This window comes from Triticum urartu, chromosome 7 (genome assembly GCF_003073215.2).
Source record: "Triticum urartu cultivar G1812 chromosome 7, Tu2.1, whole genome shotgun sequence".
NCBI classification, from domain to species: Eukaryota; Viridiplantae; Streptophyta; class Magnoliopsida; order Poales; family Poaceae; genus Triticum; species Triticum urartu.
The window spans coordinates 9,711,862-9,730,785 of NC_053028.1; the positions used below are offsets into that span (position 1 = coordinate 9,711,862).

General features: G+C 40.2%; 1 protein-coding gene and 1 pseudogene across 1 annotated transcript; one reads left to right on the forward strand and one right to left on the reverse strand.

Annotated features, from left to right (window-relative positions):
* Positions 1 to 1,127: 1,127 nt before the first annotated feature.
* On the reverse strand, positions 1,128 to 12,665 carry LOC125518087 (annotated as a pseudogene).
* Positions 12,559 to 14,728, forward strand: LOC125524583. Its single transcript, XM_048689615.1, has 3 exons — positions 12,559 to 12,822; positions 14,245 to 14,336; positions 14,435 to 14,728. Exons 1-3 carry the CDS (start codon positions 12,664 to 12,666, stop codon positions 14,535 to 14,537), a joined length of 354 nt encoding a protein of 117 aa, XP_048545572.1. The 5' UTR covers positions 12,559 to 12,663; the 3' UTR covers positions 14,538 to 14,728.
* The last annotated feature ends 4,196 nt before the right edge of the window (positions 14,729 to 18,924 follow it).

An 18,924-nucleotide genomic window follows, 5' to 3' on the forward strand; every position in this document is an offset into this window, starting at 1 on the left:
TAAAGCAGTGAAACCATCAACTCAACATACTTGTTTGAACACAAAAACAATGTATTGTTTGCTAGAACACTGCAAAAAATTAAGATACAACAGTATGCAGACTATTTCATTCCTTCAAACATTTTCAATGCCTAAAGAAAAATTGGATGTTGCCGGCTTGCCGCCCGGTTGAGATTGGCACATAAAGATCCTACTGTATAACACATAACTTCACAACCATAGTGATATTATTCCTAACTTGATATGCTTGTACGTCAAAGAAAGAGAATTACCTCATGGAACACACACACACAGAGAGAGAGAGAGAGAGAGAGAGAGAGAGAGAGAGAGAAAGAGTAATTTGAAACTGACAGCGAAGATATATCTCTGAGATTACTTCAAGAATCCATAGTGTTTCATTTCTTGTCGTGCTTACTTGGTCAGGCTACGAAAATTGAGCATAAGCATATGCCATAGTAAAAGTAAATGAGATCGTACCTTGTGATTAAATTATGTACTCTCCTTCCCTCAAAATATAGATCGATATACTATACTACACATATTCTCACGGGCATTAACAAGAGAGTCTTTGCTCATTCATTGGGCCCAAAATTAAAATTATGACAGAAGACCAAAATAAAAAAAAGTTTCTCTAAGTTGTTGTTGCCTCCATTACTGTTTTTACTGATGCTTCCAGTTCCAAACCACAAGAATTTACTCCTACTTCTTCCTACAATGTTGAAGCAGTTGCTGAACCCTGCAATATGAGCATCGAAATATAAGTTAAGGACAAGTAAAAATGCAGAGTACGTAAATCATTCAGGGAAAGGATGGGTATCGAATTAGAATTTTTCAACAAAACATGTCAAACCACACACAATATTTGTTCTTGTTTTGTTCCACCAGCAAGAAAACATGTTCTTGTTTTGTTCGACCAGCACAGAAACAAGCTATATGTGGATCAAGAATATAGGGAAGCATTTACCATTGGACCTGAATATGCAATGGCATCCTTTTTCTTCATCTCCTGGAGTATAGACCTTCAAAAACAAACGTTGTAAATGATGAGAATCCAAAGCCATAACAACCAAATCAAAGCGAATATAATACGGCAAGACATGCACGTTCAATCATAGGCTACCCCTGCCTTGAATGATTCCTTCGCTGGCCGGAAGACTCGGTGAACTAGTACAATGCCCGTGCGTTGCCACGGGCCTTTAATTTTTTTCATGTTGGTGTATAAAACTTGATGATATTTTTGCGCCTTTCAATGACATCGCATGGGAACCCTTGTCGATGTTTTTAAACGTCGACATAATCCATCTTTATCTCTCTCATCCCCTACAATAATAAACATATATGTAGAAATATACCTTTTGTGTTATCATGTGCAAAATATATACAAAAAATAATAATTATTTGTATGCACCTCTTCTGATTGTGTAAAACTCGACGAGGTCTCAGTCCAATCCATCAAAGCATCATCTGAAGCCATCAGTTTTAAACTCTGACCCGAAAAAGTAAAGATATATTCATCGGTTAGCTGCTAGATAACAACATGTGACATTTTTAGTCGAAGTGAGTGGCATCGTGCCTTCTATTAGAGTGGGTCACATCTAATTTCGATATGGCTCACCTTTGAATCACTTGTTGGTAATTATTCCATAGAAATGACTTATTAGGATACATGATATTATTCACTATATAAAAAATGTGTGACATTTCTTTCAAAGCAAACAGTGGCTTTTCCCTTAAAAAAGCAATCAACAACTCCTTTTCTTCTTATCTAAAAAAGGCGATTCACTCTCTCAGCCCACAACACATTGCTCACACTCATATCTCATTCCCCCAACCTACTCACCCCGCGCCGTCGTCATCTCTCCCCACCATGGAAAATTATATCCAAATAAATGCCAGCTCTATCAAAAAATGAAAAAAAATCTAAAGATACTTTAACATTGTTATCTATCTTGGTACTGCTGCTCATCTCACTTGAAAAGAATATTTACAGATGATAATACTTTTACTCTTATATCTTCTAAGCAACCTGATGAACATTGCAGTCAATGATAAGTCCTTGGTGCTCAAATGGTGAAGCTTCTACTTCACTCCTTGCTTTCTTTAAGAATTGGCACATATTACAATCAAGGACTCCTAATCTCTTGGGCATATATCACATCAAACGATAGGGCATTCTACACAATTGTTTCCCTCCCACTGAACCTGGAGTTATTAGCCCTACACAATGGAGTTATTCATGTTGATCTTAACCTTGATGGTATACCTGGTGGATCTACCATTGAATATATCAGACTACATATGAGGATATATGTGCCTGAATGTGATAGGGACCTGCATCCTTGATCCCAGACTTATTAATCTTGGTGGACTCGATGAGGTCAATGTTGGCAATACTGCCATCACGAAGCCACATTTTATAATGGAAGCAACATGGTGAGACTCAAATATTGTATTAGGATTTGCGAGCAGCATGTTAAACCCCAAACTGGAGTCATTCTTGTCCTTGAGGCTGAGGTACAGCTTGGTAGCAGTCTCTTCAAAGCAGAAGTGGCGGAACTTGATCTTGTCTTCGCCGGTCTTTTATTGAATCGGCATGCTACCACACTTGTCAGAACGACCCTCTATGAAAATATATATTTTAAGAGACATTGGAACAATGATTTGACAGTACAGGGTTTGTTAGCATGCACTAATCCACTAATCTTTGAAATGAATAAATGTTAGTAATTATATCAAAACCAGAAGATGAACAACACTACTGCTCTCTCCACGACATAAACCGACGAATTCTAGACTCTAACAATCCTGAATATGTATGAATAATACAACCAGGCTCAGCTATTTTGCATAAACCATGAAAATGTATAGGAACTTCAATGTGTTCAATTGAAAAAATAGCGCATGACTATAGAAAGAACAGCAGGCTTGATAATAACTAATCCATGAACAGAACTTGTTTAACACATGACTAATCCATGACTATAAAAAGTTCATTATACTCGGTCACTCGTCTGTTGCGTCCGATGATTTTTCCGTCTTTATTGACCATCATTACTTTGATCCATCTAACTTGTTTACCATGTAGCATGTATTCCCATATTGTATGGATCAATCATTCAAACCTCTATATCGATCATTTACTTGCTTGTGTGGTCTGGGATGCCTTGTGTTCTGTCTATTTGTAATATGATTTTGCTGGCAGGATTTGCTTGTCTTTCTGGAAGGACTGGTTTATCGAGCGATTCTGATCAAGGTGGCCCTTGTCAGATATTCACGTCCATAGCGATGAATGACTCAATCACTTGGCGCTCCTGTCTAGAAAAAAATCATTATAAAGTTGGCCCTAGGCGTTTCTAGTGATTATACAAGAAGAATCGATATAAAGTCTTATAGTCTTCCTGTAGTTGTCATTCTCACGTTTGAAATTTTCAATCTTCTTCCGGACTTAGTCTGGTTCACTTAACAATGTACGCGAGGTTGTGCTTCAGGGATGGACATTCCTTATGTGAAATCAAATATGGGATACATAGTAACATCAACATGTCAGGCAAAGAGTCACATCGAAGAAAAAATACAAGAAAACTATGAACATGTTTGTTTCTGTTGAAGACAATCAACAATAGATCATCATTTTTTGTTTATCTTTTTTATTTTATTTTAACAACAGATCATCATTGTTCCATAGGCTAGTCACTTAATTGGTCTCATTGAAATCATTTTTACAACACCCTAAAGGTAAAACAGAACTTGCCATGGTTTTCCGTTGAGCTAAAGAATAAAATAAACCACATGCAAAGTAGATTGATACTGTTGAGTCCAAGAAGATCCATCAGAAACAGCTGATTTAGTGGCCCAAGCTTCTATAGTATATGGTGCAGTATTGCTGATGAATGTAGCAGAAATGCTTTCCTCCAATTTAGCCATTTTTAAATCAAAAACAACAATATTTTCACTGCATTTCACCACATTCAGTTATATTAAAATTTCAGGAATACAAAGTAATAATTTGACAATGGTGCTAAATAAATAAATTATTTCACTCGTAGAGTGCTAGTTCTGGTATCCTAGCAAAGTAAGCTAAATCAATGTGTCATAGCTAAGAAAGCATACTCAAAACCTCTCTCGATTTTTTTTGTTACACCATTACCATACACATGTTTCCAGACTTGATTTTGCTGTTAGGAGCCAGCAACAGCAGCCAGAAGCATTGGCATTATTGATGATATAACTGAACCTTTATGTAGCTAGTGTTTCAGAGATTTATATTCGACACAACAACTTGTTGAATACTACTTTGAACTTAAAAGGTGAGGGAGAAATCAAAACTTGAGTCACACAGTCACATCAATGATACGATGAGAATGAAAGAATCAATGGAAAAGTACCGCTTAATATTTCACAGTTTCATCATGGTCATCAACACCGCTAAGTTGGAATTCGAGAGTTTTAGGAAATGTGACTGTGATTCAGTAGATTTCCCTTCTGCCATAAATAATGATGTATGGATAGCTGCAACTTTTCTTCATAATATCCCAACGCACAGACACATGTAGGACAACAAAATGACAGCAATCATGGGAAAACATACCATTACCAAAATCAAAGGTATAACATAATATATTGTCAGCATGATAAAAATGAGATCATGTTAATTTCCCTATAAAACTGAGATCAAAGGTATGTATTTCACAGGAATTTGACAACCACGATCATATGTTCTGAATGGCGCTTCAAGGATTAAAAAAACAGATTGCCCTACAAAAATAAAGAAATATTCAAGGAAGACAACTGATGGTTGAATCCTGAAAGTCTAAAATCTCTAGATCACATATCTAGCATTTGAATACGAAAAGAGCCCTATATAGCTACAAGAGATATGTATGAGGTGACAAGCTCTTACACATGTATGTATGAGGTGGTCAAGAGTGAATCCCGTTTCTGATCTCTTTCTTTCATCCATCGTTCTCTGTCTCACTTGATCCAGTCATGTTCCAGCACTCCTCACAAAAGTATCACTTCCAGACTCCTAGTATGGGCCGAAAGGAGGAGTTTTATTTTTTCTGATTATACATGGAACAGGGAATAGTAAAAAAAACAATAACAAAATAAATGATCATGTGGTGAACCGGCTTCTTCTCCACTGCATTTGCTGATGACATAGGAAGTCACTGCAATATGGTATTATGAAATTATTTTTCATGAAAAATGATGATACACTTTCATCTAACCAACTTGAATACTCACTTTCCTCAAGAAAACAATCTGAATAGTCTTGTGCATGGCATGATCCAAATTCAGACGGCACACTTTCTTATATGCTATCTATTAATGAACGAACGGGTACTTACATGTATATGAGGCCAGAACCGGGCGTCGCGGACAGGGTATCTGTCTTCCACATCATCAGCATGGAGGAGCTCCTCCTCGGCTGCTCACTGAAGGACGACAACGATTTATCCATTTCCCATCTCTATTGTGGAAATGCATTCTAGAAACAATAAAAGAAACAATAAAAATACCGAGAGTTATACTAAAGAAGAAAAATCCTTGCATGCCAATCGTATGAAATAGCTAATGCAATTATCCCATATATAAATGCATCCCTAACACCAGCAACCGCTCCAGAATATATTCCACATAAAAAAGCACCGATCATAGATTTATGAGATAAAAGTAATAGAATCAAGTTAGACTACCCAAAACGATGCATGTGGTTCTACTTGTCACTTTTGACCTTAAGTGGTTTCCGTGGACATATAGTATGATGAATTTACTACATAGTGACCTTAAATAGTTTCAGTACACATATAGAAGGATAGAAATTCTACATGTATTGGGAACTACCACCAAAGCCATGTTCTATTGGATCCAGCTTGAACAAAAAAATTATATTGATTCATCAATCATAGACATAAATTTTGGCTCAAAGAAGGAGGACTACGTACAACTTCCAAAATTTTATGTGTGGCAGCCAGTGGTTTCAGGCTGACATTCCGATAGACGATGCAGCTTGGAAGTAATTCTAAATGACAGCCATTTTCCATATTATATCTGCAGGTGCATGCTAGTGCAAAGTAGTGCTACATCACGAAGTTGTTGTAAGGTCCAGCGGGAAATAAATAAAAATTCAGTGCAAGCATGGTTGCAAATTATTTGGCAAGAGCGTAGCGTGCAGGCCACTTACCAGGTCCGGCACCCATACTCCCCTAGTAATTAGCAATGGTGAAAAGTCTAAACCAATTGGATGGCACAATCAACAGAAGCAAAAAAAAAAATCCTTGGGCGCCTCTCCATGATCCGTTGCCCGGTCCACCTCAGAGTTTGGCCTGCTCCGAGCCCCGTTTGTGTTCAGCAACGGCGGCGGCCCTGCAACTGCAATCATTTATCCTAGTCTCCACAGTAGAACAATGGATGATCACAACTTCAAATCCTAGTATATACTGAATTAGTAAGGACCAGTGGGATAGCAAAAATTCAGAAAATTTCATTCCAAAATAGAAACCTCTAATTAATCAGACAATAAACTTGCCATTTGATCTGATGATGAAAGGCACAAATGAATGGTTGTCGTGCATGCACATAAAAAATCCACACGAGAGTATGCAATCATCAATTCAATTTTTACAGCCTGGGAGTTAACACTGATAGGCCTTGCCTTGGATCAGGTCAAAACGAATGACCACAAGATTTTATAAGTACAGACTACAGACCAAAAATTCCTCTTAAACACTTTTTACTAACTTCTGTATTGTTTTGTTCAGTACTTCAGTTCTTCAGTTTAGCATTCTAAACAAGCCAATGATGTTGAAAACAAGGTATGCTATTACAGATAGTTTTAAGGCTTGGCAACCAATGAATTTAGTAGCACACAATTAAACAACATCAGGTGACAAATTCAGCTTCCATGCTGATCCTAAATATTGCAACAAAATGTTTGACAGAATATGCAGGTCAGTTTGGCACTATAAGTTCCCAATCATTAGCTCGCCTCAGGGGTAAAACAAGCTACCATATAGTAAAGTACCAAATCACATGAGCAGTGTTGTAATCAGTCATGTAGATATTATAGAACATCACTGATTTTAACCAGTTCTGTAGTAGCTGTATAACTTTAGTGATTTTGGAAGCTTTGTAAGACTAATTCCCAAATTCCATCTGGTAGTAATTAAAATAATTCCATACAATGAAAATACTCGTGTATATTTCCATCATGAACTCAATATACGTGTGATCGATAAGTAAATCAATATGGTGCATACTCTAAAATCTCAGAGATCTTTGATGTCGTATAAGTTATTAGTCTTCTGCTTGTTTCGGAAATCCCTACATAAAAAGGGAGTACATTTCAAACTTCAGAACATGATGGTGCAAACGGTGAACTGAATAAAGCTATAATGGGCAGGTATACTACATGGAGCATAAATCTGCAACATGAATTTTGTAGTTATAGTATTATTACTTTCTTCGAAAATGAAAATATGTTTGCAGCATGGGTGTGAAGCATGCATACCCGTGCACAATCAAGGATTGAAGTCCAAATCTCAGCATGTTCCACGTCACCAGAACATCATCGTATTCCCAAGTAACCAAAAATATTGTTACTCCTGGTTGCCGTGAAATTTCTGCAACAAAGAGGGGACAATTCAGTACAAAGAGAGATAACAGAGAGAAGGGAGACGTAGTGTTGTTGTCGTTGTGCTCCCTCACCTCCCGGCCCTGCAACTTGAAACCACCGGCGCCTCTGCACTGCAACCCCGTATGCACATCGTCCCTCTCCCTCGCCCGACACAAGACACACAAGCTAGCACCGGCCAAAAATCAATCAATCAGTCAGTCAGGGGAAGCTTGTTGATTGACATCCAAAAATTCAATGAGTTAGAGAGCAGAATGAACTCATTAACAGCACACATAAACAACCAACCATCCCCTGGTTCAAACTGGTACTGGTACATATTTACAGATTCGACGGTTCGGTTTAGGCACCAGAAAGCAGAAAGCAGAGATATAAGATGACAGATAACAGAGAACCAGAAAGCAGGACGACGACACCGAGAACAACGTTCAGATTGCAATTCGTGTATACCAAGCTATGCTATGCATTTTGGCATAAGTTGTGGAATCACGCACATATTTTCTTTCAAATAAAAGTAGTACTCAAAGTCTGAATTCAGTTTCAGAGAACAAAGCATGCATACTGAAGTTTGGTGACAGGTCGACGGAGGTTGTCCCTGCAGGACACCTTGTCGGACAGCGCTGAACTTGTTGCCGGTGATGCTAGGCACTGGGGGTACGGCATGAACAGCAGCATCGGCGGGAACAGCCTGACAAAGCATTGTTAAAAGCATTCATACAGAATATAATCTTCTAGATGATAACGATAAAAAATACAAATGCAATAATCCACCAAATGTAGGAAAGCATTGTTACAGAATATATATTCTAATCCATGATAAATAGAGATCTGAAACCATTGATCACATGCAAGAAAACAGGAGGAGGAGGTGCACAACTACATGTAGGGCGTGCAGACGCTGCTGAACTCATGAGTCATGGGCTCTTGTTGCTTCCGTCGATCTCGTCATCCCCAAAGTCAAGTATACTGCCATAACATCAATCATATATGTGTTGGCATTTTACTGTACCTGTTATGACAGGGATGGCCTTGCTTTCAATAGAGCATGTTCAAAGTATGAGAGTTCAATCAAACTCGACGAACTCATTGATGGTGTCCAATTTACCAGGAATTGGGTTCTCTCATCCAAAGCTGCCACAACTACTTAGTTTTACCTAAACAAGGAAGGCATGGTCAAACAATTTAATTCCACGCATTGCACATTCATAAATCACATGACAGATGTACCACGCATTCATAATTGTACAAAGTAACTACCAAGTGTTCCCGAAAGAATAAATCCACACACGCAATCAGCTAAACATAAAAAATTACCTCAAAAAAATAGGATGTATGGTGAGTTAGTGCTTGCACGGGTTCATATTTTCCTTACTTCTGATTCACTCTCCCCAATATACTTGTTCAATTGATCAGGCCCCTAAAGTTCCAGGAAAGGAAACATTGTACAGTTTATACAGAACACAAATTAGGTAGAAAGAATATGGCAATCTCAAAATAAATTGTCATTAGTGTTTTCCCACATCCTGGAGATCAAAGCAGAAAAAGACCAGCTCGCATGACTGGCGCCAAAAAGGGAAGATGAAACCATAATTACGTATTTAAAGCAGTAACATGAAACTATAAAACTTATAAAATGCAAATAAAAACCGCAGATCTTGGTGAACTACCTTCGATATGAATTCAGAGGTGGCTTACGGTTTTAATCTACCAATCACTATGATGACCAGATGACACATAGTTAACTGCAATACCACACGCCCTCCCCTGTTCATCGCTTAGGGCAGCAATGTGGTCACTGGCTAAAGATTAAAAAAAATCAGGCGCCTGGTTTGAACAATAACACACGCCCTCCCCTGTTCCCAAAAAGTACCATCAACATGGCCACTGGCTAAAGTTTCAGGAGTACCCATTCTTGGAGTCGCCCACTCGAGTCCTAAATGTTTTAGCAAAGTATAAAGTACAAAGGTTAATCATATGTCGCTGCATGTTTCAGTAATTATATGGTAAGGAATCAAGCTATGAACTCAGGCATACCTTGGTATCTTGGCCTTCTAGTTCATCAAAGATCAGGTTCAGCCTTTTAGGTACCTAATAAGAAATAAGAACAGATCTGTCAGGTGGCAACTTAGATACCAACGATGACCGTGTATGCCTGAGACCAAGAAGAAGCTCATCAGGAAGGTGGGTTAAGACAAGAAGCAGCTCATCAGGGAGGTGGTGAATCTAAGGATGCCCATCTGCACCGGAGAGCAGAACAAGATATGGTGTGGTGAGACTGCAATAACAGGCCCATTGCCCATAACCGTGTGGCGGACATACGAAATTCAGTTTGTTCCTAGCTACTCCCTCCGTTCCTAAATATAAGCCCTTTTAGATATTCTAATGTGGACTACATACAAAGCAAAATGAGTGAAACTACACTCTAAAATACATCTATATACATCTGAATGTAGTCCGTATTAAAATCTCTAAAAAAGGTTTATATTTAGAAACAAAGGGAGTAGATTGTATGTCCTGTATATAAATGAACCAAACATACGAGCCCCGGCTTCTTCCCAGCGGTTGTCGGATCATGCTCTAGGACAAGTTTTTTTACGAGGATTGAAATGCAAACCCTTGTGTTGCTATGCTGCCACCCAAGATAGTATTCTTGGATGAAAGTTATCAAATACCAGAATGTAACAGAACTAAACATTACATTTGTGAGATTTGAAATCACTCGCCACAAAGCCTATTGTCGCAAGAAAGTGCTAATGAAACACAAGTTTTATAGCAACCACGGTTTAATCATCATTTGGGACACGGTAAAGACCAACCACAAACCTAGTCACGGAAGCAGCTTCCCGGCCATGAAGCACGCGAACTTATTGCTCCGGGAGTACTCATACGGCACCCCAGCCACGGTGAGCAGCCGCTCCAGGACCTCCTTGGCCTGTCTTGCACTCCATCTCGTAGTTTGTGCCGAAATCGAAGTGTGTCTCGTCGAGCTCTAGCACGAGCCCCTGCCCCTCGCACTCCTCGAGCTCATACACACCGCGGGTGTTCCGGAAGCCGCCGAGGTAGACGAACGGCGATTTGTCCCTGCCGAGGACGTACTCGTCGGAGACGAGCCGGACGATGGGGGAGTCGACCGCGCCGAGACGGGCGGGGTTGTCGACGCAGGTGAGGACGAGGGCGGGGTCGAGGGGCTCCACGACCTCCTCAACGCGGCTGACGCCGGCGTCGATGCGCGGGTGGCGCTTGAGCGTGAGGACGGCGCGGGAGGGGTCGCGGTCGTCGGTGTCGTAGAGGCGGACCCGCTGGGCGGCGGTGGCGGCGGCGAGGGGCCACGCGGGGGCGTCGGTGCGGAGCAGGCGGGGCTCGAGGAAGGAGGAGAGGCGCCGGTGTGCGGCCGCGTCGGGGAGCCGGTGCTTTGATCTCGATCCATGGGGTTGGGGATGCGGCTAGGGCTCGGGAGGCGGGGGCTGGAAGGGGCGGGCGGCGGCGTCGTTCTAGGGATCGAGAGGAGCAGACGAAAAAACCTCCGAAAAAAACCTACGAAAAAAACCAGTGGATGGTGGGACGAAAAAAACGGACGAAAATGGTGGGACGAAAATAAAACCCGAAACGCGACCTACCAACTGAGACATTAGGAGTAGAGATCTCGCGGGCCAAACATGACCGTGAGAACATCGCAACTCCTCGCTCTGTCGCCCTACTGCTGCGGAGACCGTTTTGACTGGCCCATCAATTATCCCTCCCGATGTTTCTCACAAAAACAAAAAATCTCCCGTTGCAATGCACGAGCATATGTGCTAGTAAAAACTAAAGAAAATAGCTATAAAACAAGAAAAGCCCGACACAATAGCCGCACGAGCCAACCATTTATGTGTCCCCATGGCAAAGCCATTTTTTCTTGCAAATTTTGGCATGCGATAGCATTGATTTGCCATGAGTTCTACGCTAGAAACTTCTAAAATTGTCATGCGGGTGTGTACATTTGTCATGATTTGTAGGGAAGAAATTTTCTAAAATTTGCCATGTCATTGTATAGATTTGCCATGAGTTGTGCGAAAGATTTTCTTTTGCTATGAGTGTCATGGCCTTTTTTAATGTGTCCCCATGGCAAAAAGTCATCTATTTTCGCCACGCCTTGTTTTTCAAATGTCCCAACATGTTTTATTACTTTATCTTAAATTTCTCACATCTTACATTCCACATGGCAAAATTTATCACAACCTAGACACAGAATACTTATTTTCACATCTCTACTATGAAAGGGCGGTTCACACGTCTCGTTTCCTCCACCCCTCAATCGATCTTCCTCCAACGATTTTTTCCAAGACTATAGCCCACGTCCGTCTTCCGGTTGTATGTACCGATTTTTTTCACGTGTCCCCAAGGCAAGCCAATTTTTTAGTAATTTTGCCATGTGATTACATAGATTTGCCATGGTTCTACGCAAGAATATTCTATAATTCTCATGTGGGTCTTAAATTTGTCACGTTTTACATTCCACATGGAACTTTTTATCACAACCTACACAAAAATACTCACGCACACACGCACGCATACAAAAGTTAGATAGAACCAGTGGTGCTCGTCTTCCTTTTGGTGTGTGATTTCTGTTGGTTTTCTTCTGTTTTTTCTGCTTTCAATTCTCCTTTTTCCCATTTAACTCTGGACTCATTTTAAAATGCATTTTTTAATTCAGAACATTTATATATATTTTTTTGAAAAAAAATCGGGTGAAAACTGTAGTGTACGAAATTCGAGTTCCATGGGTATTTGTCCTCGTTCGGTTTTGTTTTTTGAGAAAATATTTGTCCTCGTTCGGTGCAATTTTGTCGTGGTAAGCGTTGAGATGTGTTTATTCTCGATTGTTCGGTACCAAATTGGCCCATGAAGAGCCCACCGGCCTATATACCAGGAGCGTGGGCACCCCTCCGCTGTTTCCAGAGACATCCGGTCGTCCACCCGTCCGCTGCTTCCAGACATCGCCGCGAGCCCTAGCGATCGCCGTACACCGCCGTCCACCCCGATCCGCCCCCATGGCGCTGCGAACCCTGGCGGCGAGGGCGGTCCGCCTCCATACGCCGGCCCTCGGCCTCTCCCCTCCGCCCTCCGGCCGCCCCAACCTCCACTCCGCCGCCGCCACCCGCCGCCTCCCCCCTCCGGCCGGCGGCCGCCTCATCTCGAGCAGCAATCTGGTACGTGACATTACTCGGAGCTCTCCTAGCCAACGCAGCCAGTTCTCCGACGAAGGGGAAACAAGTAGAACCTCTCCAGCGTTTTCAGTCCAATCAACGCAGCCTCCTCCACTCTCTGACAGGCATTCATCTGACGGCATACTCAAGTGAAAACTTGGCCTTTGAGCACTGGCCTGTATCAGGAATGAAGGAGGCATCTGAATTCATTTTATCTGTCCCCTCCCCTCTTTAGGAGCAGACCAATGGCTGGGAACCATCTGATCAGGTTTTGCAATCCAAATGTCTTTTCCTTTCTCAACTGTCTTCCTTGTACCGGGTCAGGAATGCCACAGAGGACAATATTGATTCCTTACTTGAGCTCTGCACACAATCATCTCTTAAGAACCAAGATCTCCACAAGTTTAGCAGAATTTTCCCTCTTAGCTCCTTTGGCAATTTGCACAGCAAATTCTGTTACCAGTCAGTACCTGTGTTCCTGAATTCACTTTCATCAGGCAGAGTCGTCTACTGCTTTACCCCTGTTGAGAGTCGTCTACTGCTGTTCTTGCCTGGCCCAATCCCGGGGTCTTGCCGCCGGCACTGCCGGTTGGAAAGGCGATGGGGGAGGAGCTTGGAGCGGCCCAATTTGAAATAGTGCGTCACCTACTTCCTGATCCGAGAAAGGTTTTGTTAAGGATTCATTCATTTCTGCACTAACCTTCTCCGTTAGGAGCTTAGTCACCTCATGTGGAACCACACCTTCATCCTTACCATACAGTTTCTTCAAAAAAAAGGTCAATAGTTAGCTTCTGGATCTCCACCATCTCCTCAACCCAAGTGCCCTTATCATCTTTCAGTCTAATAAATAATGAGAGTCTTCTTTTTCCGCCAAGTAGCCTTTCTTTGGAAGTATACCCTGTATTTCTATCACCCTCGTTCATCCAGTCAACCCTTGACCGTTTACATAATTTCTTCCTCCCTAAGCAGCATCTCATCCAACTCCCTTGAGATTTCCTTGCTTCACTTCTGATCTTCGGCCGAAGGTGGTTGCTTCTAAGTATTCCCCATCTCACATTAGCTCATAAGGAAAAGCGTATCTTCCTTTTGTACTCCTGCCAAACACAAGCAGGTGCGCCAAGTGGTCAGACCTGGACGAGATTAAGTAATGGACCCTAGCATTTTGAAACATTCCGGCGATGCTACCCCTCTGTCAAGCCTTGCGTTAATGTTGTCATATCCGAACTGCTTATTGTCGTATGTCCAATCTCTAGGACTGTGATTTGCAAATATGTTGGCTGTTATTATATTCCGAAGTCAACTATCTCTGTTTTCTAGCAGCTCAAAGATTTTGTAATAAGAACTTGAAAGGAAATCTGAGTTTAGCAGTTTTGGCTCCTAATCTTGGTCTGGGTTTTTTTTTCCACTCATTGGTGGGTTCATCAGGGAGGTTCTCCACCTGAAGATGCTGCTCGGAAGATTGTGCTTGAGAACGCTGCCACGCTTGAGCGCCTGGAGAAGAGTTATGAAATGTTCAAGTAAGAATTATTCGTTTCATTTAAGTTTTCTTATTTCTGTTATAATAATGTCATACAGATCAACTAATAGTGTTTTTTTTTTCTTTTTTCTTTTGAAGGGCACGCGTTCGATTACTAGAGAAGGGAAGCAATTTTCTGAAGTGGTCGTTGGCTTGCATTATCCCTGTGCCTTTGGTTTACAGCATTGTGGAGTATCATTAGGATAAGGAGGAACTGGCCATTGTGATTTGAACCTGGTTATTTAATTTCTATGGTCTTTATCATCAGTTGTATCACACTACTTAAATGTGTCATCGTTCTGCTAAGTGCATCATAGAAAATGCCACTCTAAATCGTTACTGTACCATGTTGACAGATTCGCCTGATACGTATGCCCTTGCACCTACCTGTTATCAACTGTTCTCTACTTCTATTCTTTATGACAGGGGGACCCACAACATCAAATTATGTGCAACGCGCACTTATTCCCTTGACGCAGCACAAAATATATTACTTCTTTCTTGCACTGGTAAGTGTGCAAATGATTCCTAAAGCTCGCAGTTTCAATCTGCATTTATCTACAAACATGCATGTGCAATGATTTTGGAGTACATCCATGCATCCTTCGAGTTTAAATCGTGATCGGATCTAATACTTCGCAAACTTGACTAAAGCATAAGATTTATCCTTTGGTCATGCAATAAAATATGTATTTAACTTGTGATGTTTATGTGCTCGTTTTTTCTACTTTTGTAACTTGAGATGCTTATGTGCTTGTTTTTCTGTTTTTGATTCTCATGGTTAGAATCAACAAAATTTATGTTTGAAAAATTAAATAGCTTCTTTTTTGACAATTATCTATTGTTGATAGGTTTGGAATTGCTTATCACGCTTACCACGCGATAAAATTAAATAGCTTGTATCCATAGACATAGATAAATGAAAAACACAAAATAAAATAAAAATAAAAAGGCAACAAGAAAGGGAAAACAGAAAATCTGGAAAATAAATAATGTTGAAAAGAAATTAAAACCTAAATAAAAATAAAATCAGACATAAAACTACGCAAAAAAAAATGGGCACGAAAAAGGCCTGACGCACTAGCCCAACGAACAAACAGTTTATGATCTTTTTTTAAGAGTCTAACCGTTTATGAACTGCTTCGCCAGTCCTGTGCTACTGGTCCAGCCCACTTCCCAAGCAATGAACGGGCGCCCCTATGTCGCACTTATAGCGAGACCTAGGAAACCTCCCATCAGTGCAGGTCAAATGGACCAGCCCTGTCCTGGAGGCTTCTCATTTTGTTTCCTGTTTTTTCACGTTTTTTGGTTTTTAAATTTCTTTTTAACTTATTTTACGCTCACAAAAACTATAAGCATATCCTTTATAAAAATATACTTCACGTAATGATTTAAAATATATATTAATAATGCATCCGAAGAATGTTAAATGTGTACAAAAAATGTTCCATCTATACAAAAAATATAGAACATGTCAAGATCATGTATTTAAAATTTCCCATCAAGCATTTGGAAAGAATGTCAAACAAATATTTGAAAAAAGTTAATCAAGCATTCGAAAATGTTAAATGTGTATAAAAAATGTCGACAATATATTAAAAAATGTTAAACCTGCACTTAAAAAATGGTAACTGTATATAATAGTTTCACCATGTATTAAAAAAATATTAAACTTGTATTTGAAAAATGATAAATGTGTATATATTGACCAGGTATTAAAAAATGTCGAACTTGTATTTGAGAAATGTTAAATGTGTATAGAGAAAATGGTGATCATGTATTACAAAAATGTTTAACTTGTAATTATAAACGTTAATAAAGCATTTTAGAAAATTTTAAATGTGTTTAGAAAAAATCTTGACCAGGTATTCAAAAAATGTTAATCTGGTATTTATAAAATCTTTATCAAGCATTTGAAAAATATTATACATGCATTAAAATGTATTGGATATATACAAAAAAATGTGTATATGAAACCCAAGAGTAAACAACGAAAACTGATGACAAACGAGAAAGAAAACAAAAAAACAAAGAAAATAGAAATCCCAATGAAAATCAAGAAAACTAAGAAAAACAACTGAAAATAAAGAAAATAAAAAACCCCATTAAAAACAGAGAAAATAATGGAGTAAAACCCATGAAAATAAATAAAAGAAAAGGCAGAAAACCTATGGAAACTGGCTCGTTTCGCCTCAAGTAGGTCGGGCCCTGCTATTTACCACAACAGGATGAGGGCGTAGTTGCTAGCAGCGATGGTCGACATCCAGAAGACCAGGTATAGATCCCCGTGTGCTCTCCTTTTCTTCTCTATTTTCTTTTAGGTGTGTGCGAATGGGCCAACCTGTTAGTGTAGACGCTTAAGGCGAGAGCTTCTTCCCTCTCGCTGTAAGCGAGATATAGTCGCCGTGAGCACGGATCTATCTCGCGAGAGGGTGTTTCCGATTGTGCGCATGGGTCGGGGCATAGTGCTAAGCATACGTTCTTAGATGTGATGAGTCATAAAACCACTTCCCAAGCAACGATTGGGCGCCCTATGTCGCACTTATAGCGAGACCTAGAAACCCTCGCAACAACGCAGCTCAAATGGGCCAGCCCAGGTGCGCTGGAGGCTTCTCATATTTTTCCTTTTTTTCATGGTTTTTGGTTTTTCTAATTTCTTTTTTACTTATTTTACGCTCCCAAAAACTATAAGCATATATGTTACAAAAATATACTTTATGTAATATTTTAAAAATGGTAATCATGCATTCAAAGAATGTTAAATGTGTATACAAAAAATGTTGACCATCTATACAAAAAATATAGAATGTGTGCAAAATGTCGATCATGTATTTAAAATTTCCAATCAAGCTTTTGGAAGAATGTTAAACAAGTGTTGAGGAAATGTTAATCAACCATTTGAAAATGTTAAATGAGCATAGAAAAAATGTTGACCATGTATTAAAAAATGTTAAACTTGCACTTAAAAATTGTTAAATGTATATAATTTTTTCACCATGTATTGAGAAAATGTTAAACTTGTATTTAAAAAATGATAAATATGTATAGGAAAAATGTTGACCAGGTATTAAAAAATGTCGAACTTGTATTTGAGAAATGTTAATCATATATTAAGAAAAAATTTAAACTTGTATTGGAAAACTTTAGTAAAGCATTTTAGAAAAATTAAATGTGTCTAGGAAATATCTTGTGATGCCCCAAGACCGGCGCTCCAGATGCCTTCCATGGTTTCAGAGATTCGTCGTGTGATTTATTTTGCTTGTTGCATTCATCTTTGCATTTTTTACATTGCATCATGTCATCATGCCATCATTTTTTCAAAGCTAACTAAAACTCACTTAAATAAATCGTATGGATCTTCGGTCCATTTCAATCGAGAGAAATTCACATGATGATTTCTCTTTATAACATATCCTCTCGATATTTTTAGGGAGCTATTAAAATATATTCCATTCTTATGGAATCAACCAAAACACACTTGCATCTTTCTCTTGCCACCAATCCCTCATCTAGTTGAACCCAATCACTAGCTTCTTCCTTTCAATTCTCACCCATTTATTGCAGTTGACATTCTCCTCTTTCATAAAATGTTCAACTTTTCCCTATAAATACTAGACCGTGCCAAGACCACCTCCCTCAATTTCCAGGTCTTTTGTAAGTGTTTTGGTTGGGCTAAGGATTTATTCGAGTTTGAGTTATTTTCAAACTTGCATAAAAATTGCAGCCTCTAAAAAATTGCCAAGGCATTTTATTCAAATACTAGATAAATCCAGGATCCCAGAGACATTTTTTTTATATCTTCCATATTATTCCCAAGCCCCGAATTCTTTTCTCTCTGATCCTGTCATTTTTTAAAAAACTAACAGAGGAGGGAAGGACTGGGCAGAGCCCACTTACCTGGGCCGCGCCTAGGCAACCTGGGCCTCCCAACCTCCCGCGCTGGCCCACCTAGGCCATCTGCAGCCCAGCCCACACCCACGTAACCTACCTAACCCTAGCCCGATCCCCTCGTAGTCTCCATCTCCTTGTTGACACACGAACACGTCACGTGTACCCTCGACGCCGGGGGTGATGCACCGCAGCTCACGTCGAAGGAGACCCGACCGACAGCGCGATACGCAAGACAGTCGGCGGGCGCTTTTGCAGACCCGAAACCCCGCGCACCCGGGAGGGACCCCGTCAGGGATTGCAGCGGCTATGGGTTGCCCTAGGTCGATTCTCTCGCCCCTAGAGCCTCGGGATTCGTAGCTCTCAAACACAAAGAACAACGAAGAACGAGAGAGAAAAACGGTGGAGAGATAAAAAGTAGATGAAAATGTAGTAAATTGATTTGTTCGATTGTGTGTTGTTCAATCGGCCGTCACCCCCAACATATATAAGAGGCGCCTGGACTTCCCGTACAAGCAAAGGATTCATATAGGCTTTCCTTACAAGAAAATTACATCAATTCACGACCTAGAGTCCTAGTTCTGGTCCCACTTGGATTCAGCCCGAATCTGATCCAATCTTCTGTCTTGCTCCTTGCGCGGGCCGTGGAACCTGCATATGACTTCCGATGAGGCCAACAATCCGTATGTTGATCACTTTTC

Excerpts from the sequence above, each read along its gene's own strand:
- LOC125524583 (XM_048689615.1), top strand. The coding sequence starts at position 12,664 with ATGGCGCTGCGAACCCTGGCGGCGAGGGCGGTCCGCCTCCATACGCCG. Across the intron at positions 12,823-14,244 it reads TCATCTCGAGCAGCAATCTG|GGAGGTTCTCCACCTGAAGA; the intron begins GTACGTGACATT and ends TGGGTTCATCAG. Across the intron at positions 14,337-14,434 it reads AAGAGTTATGAAATGTTCAA|GGCACGCGTTCGATTACTAG; the intron begins GTAAGAATTATT and ends TTTCTTTTGAAG.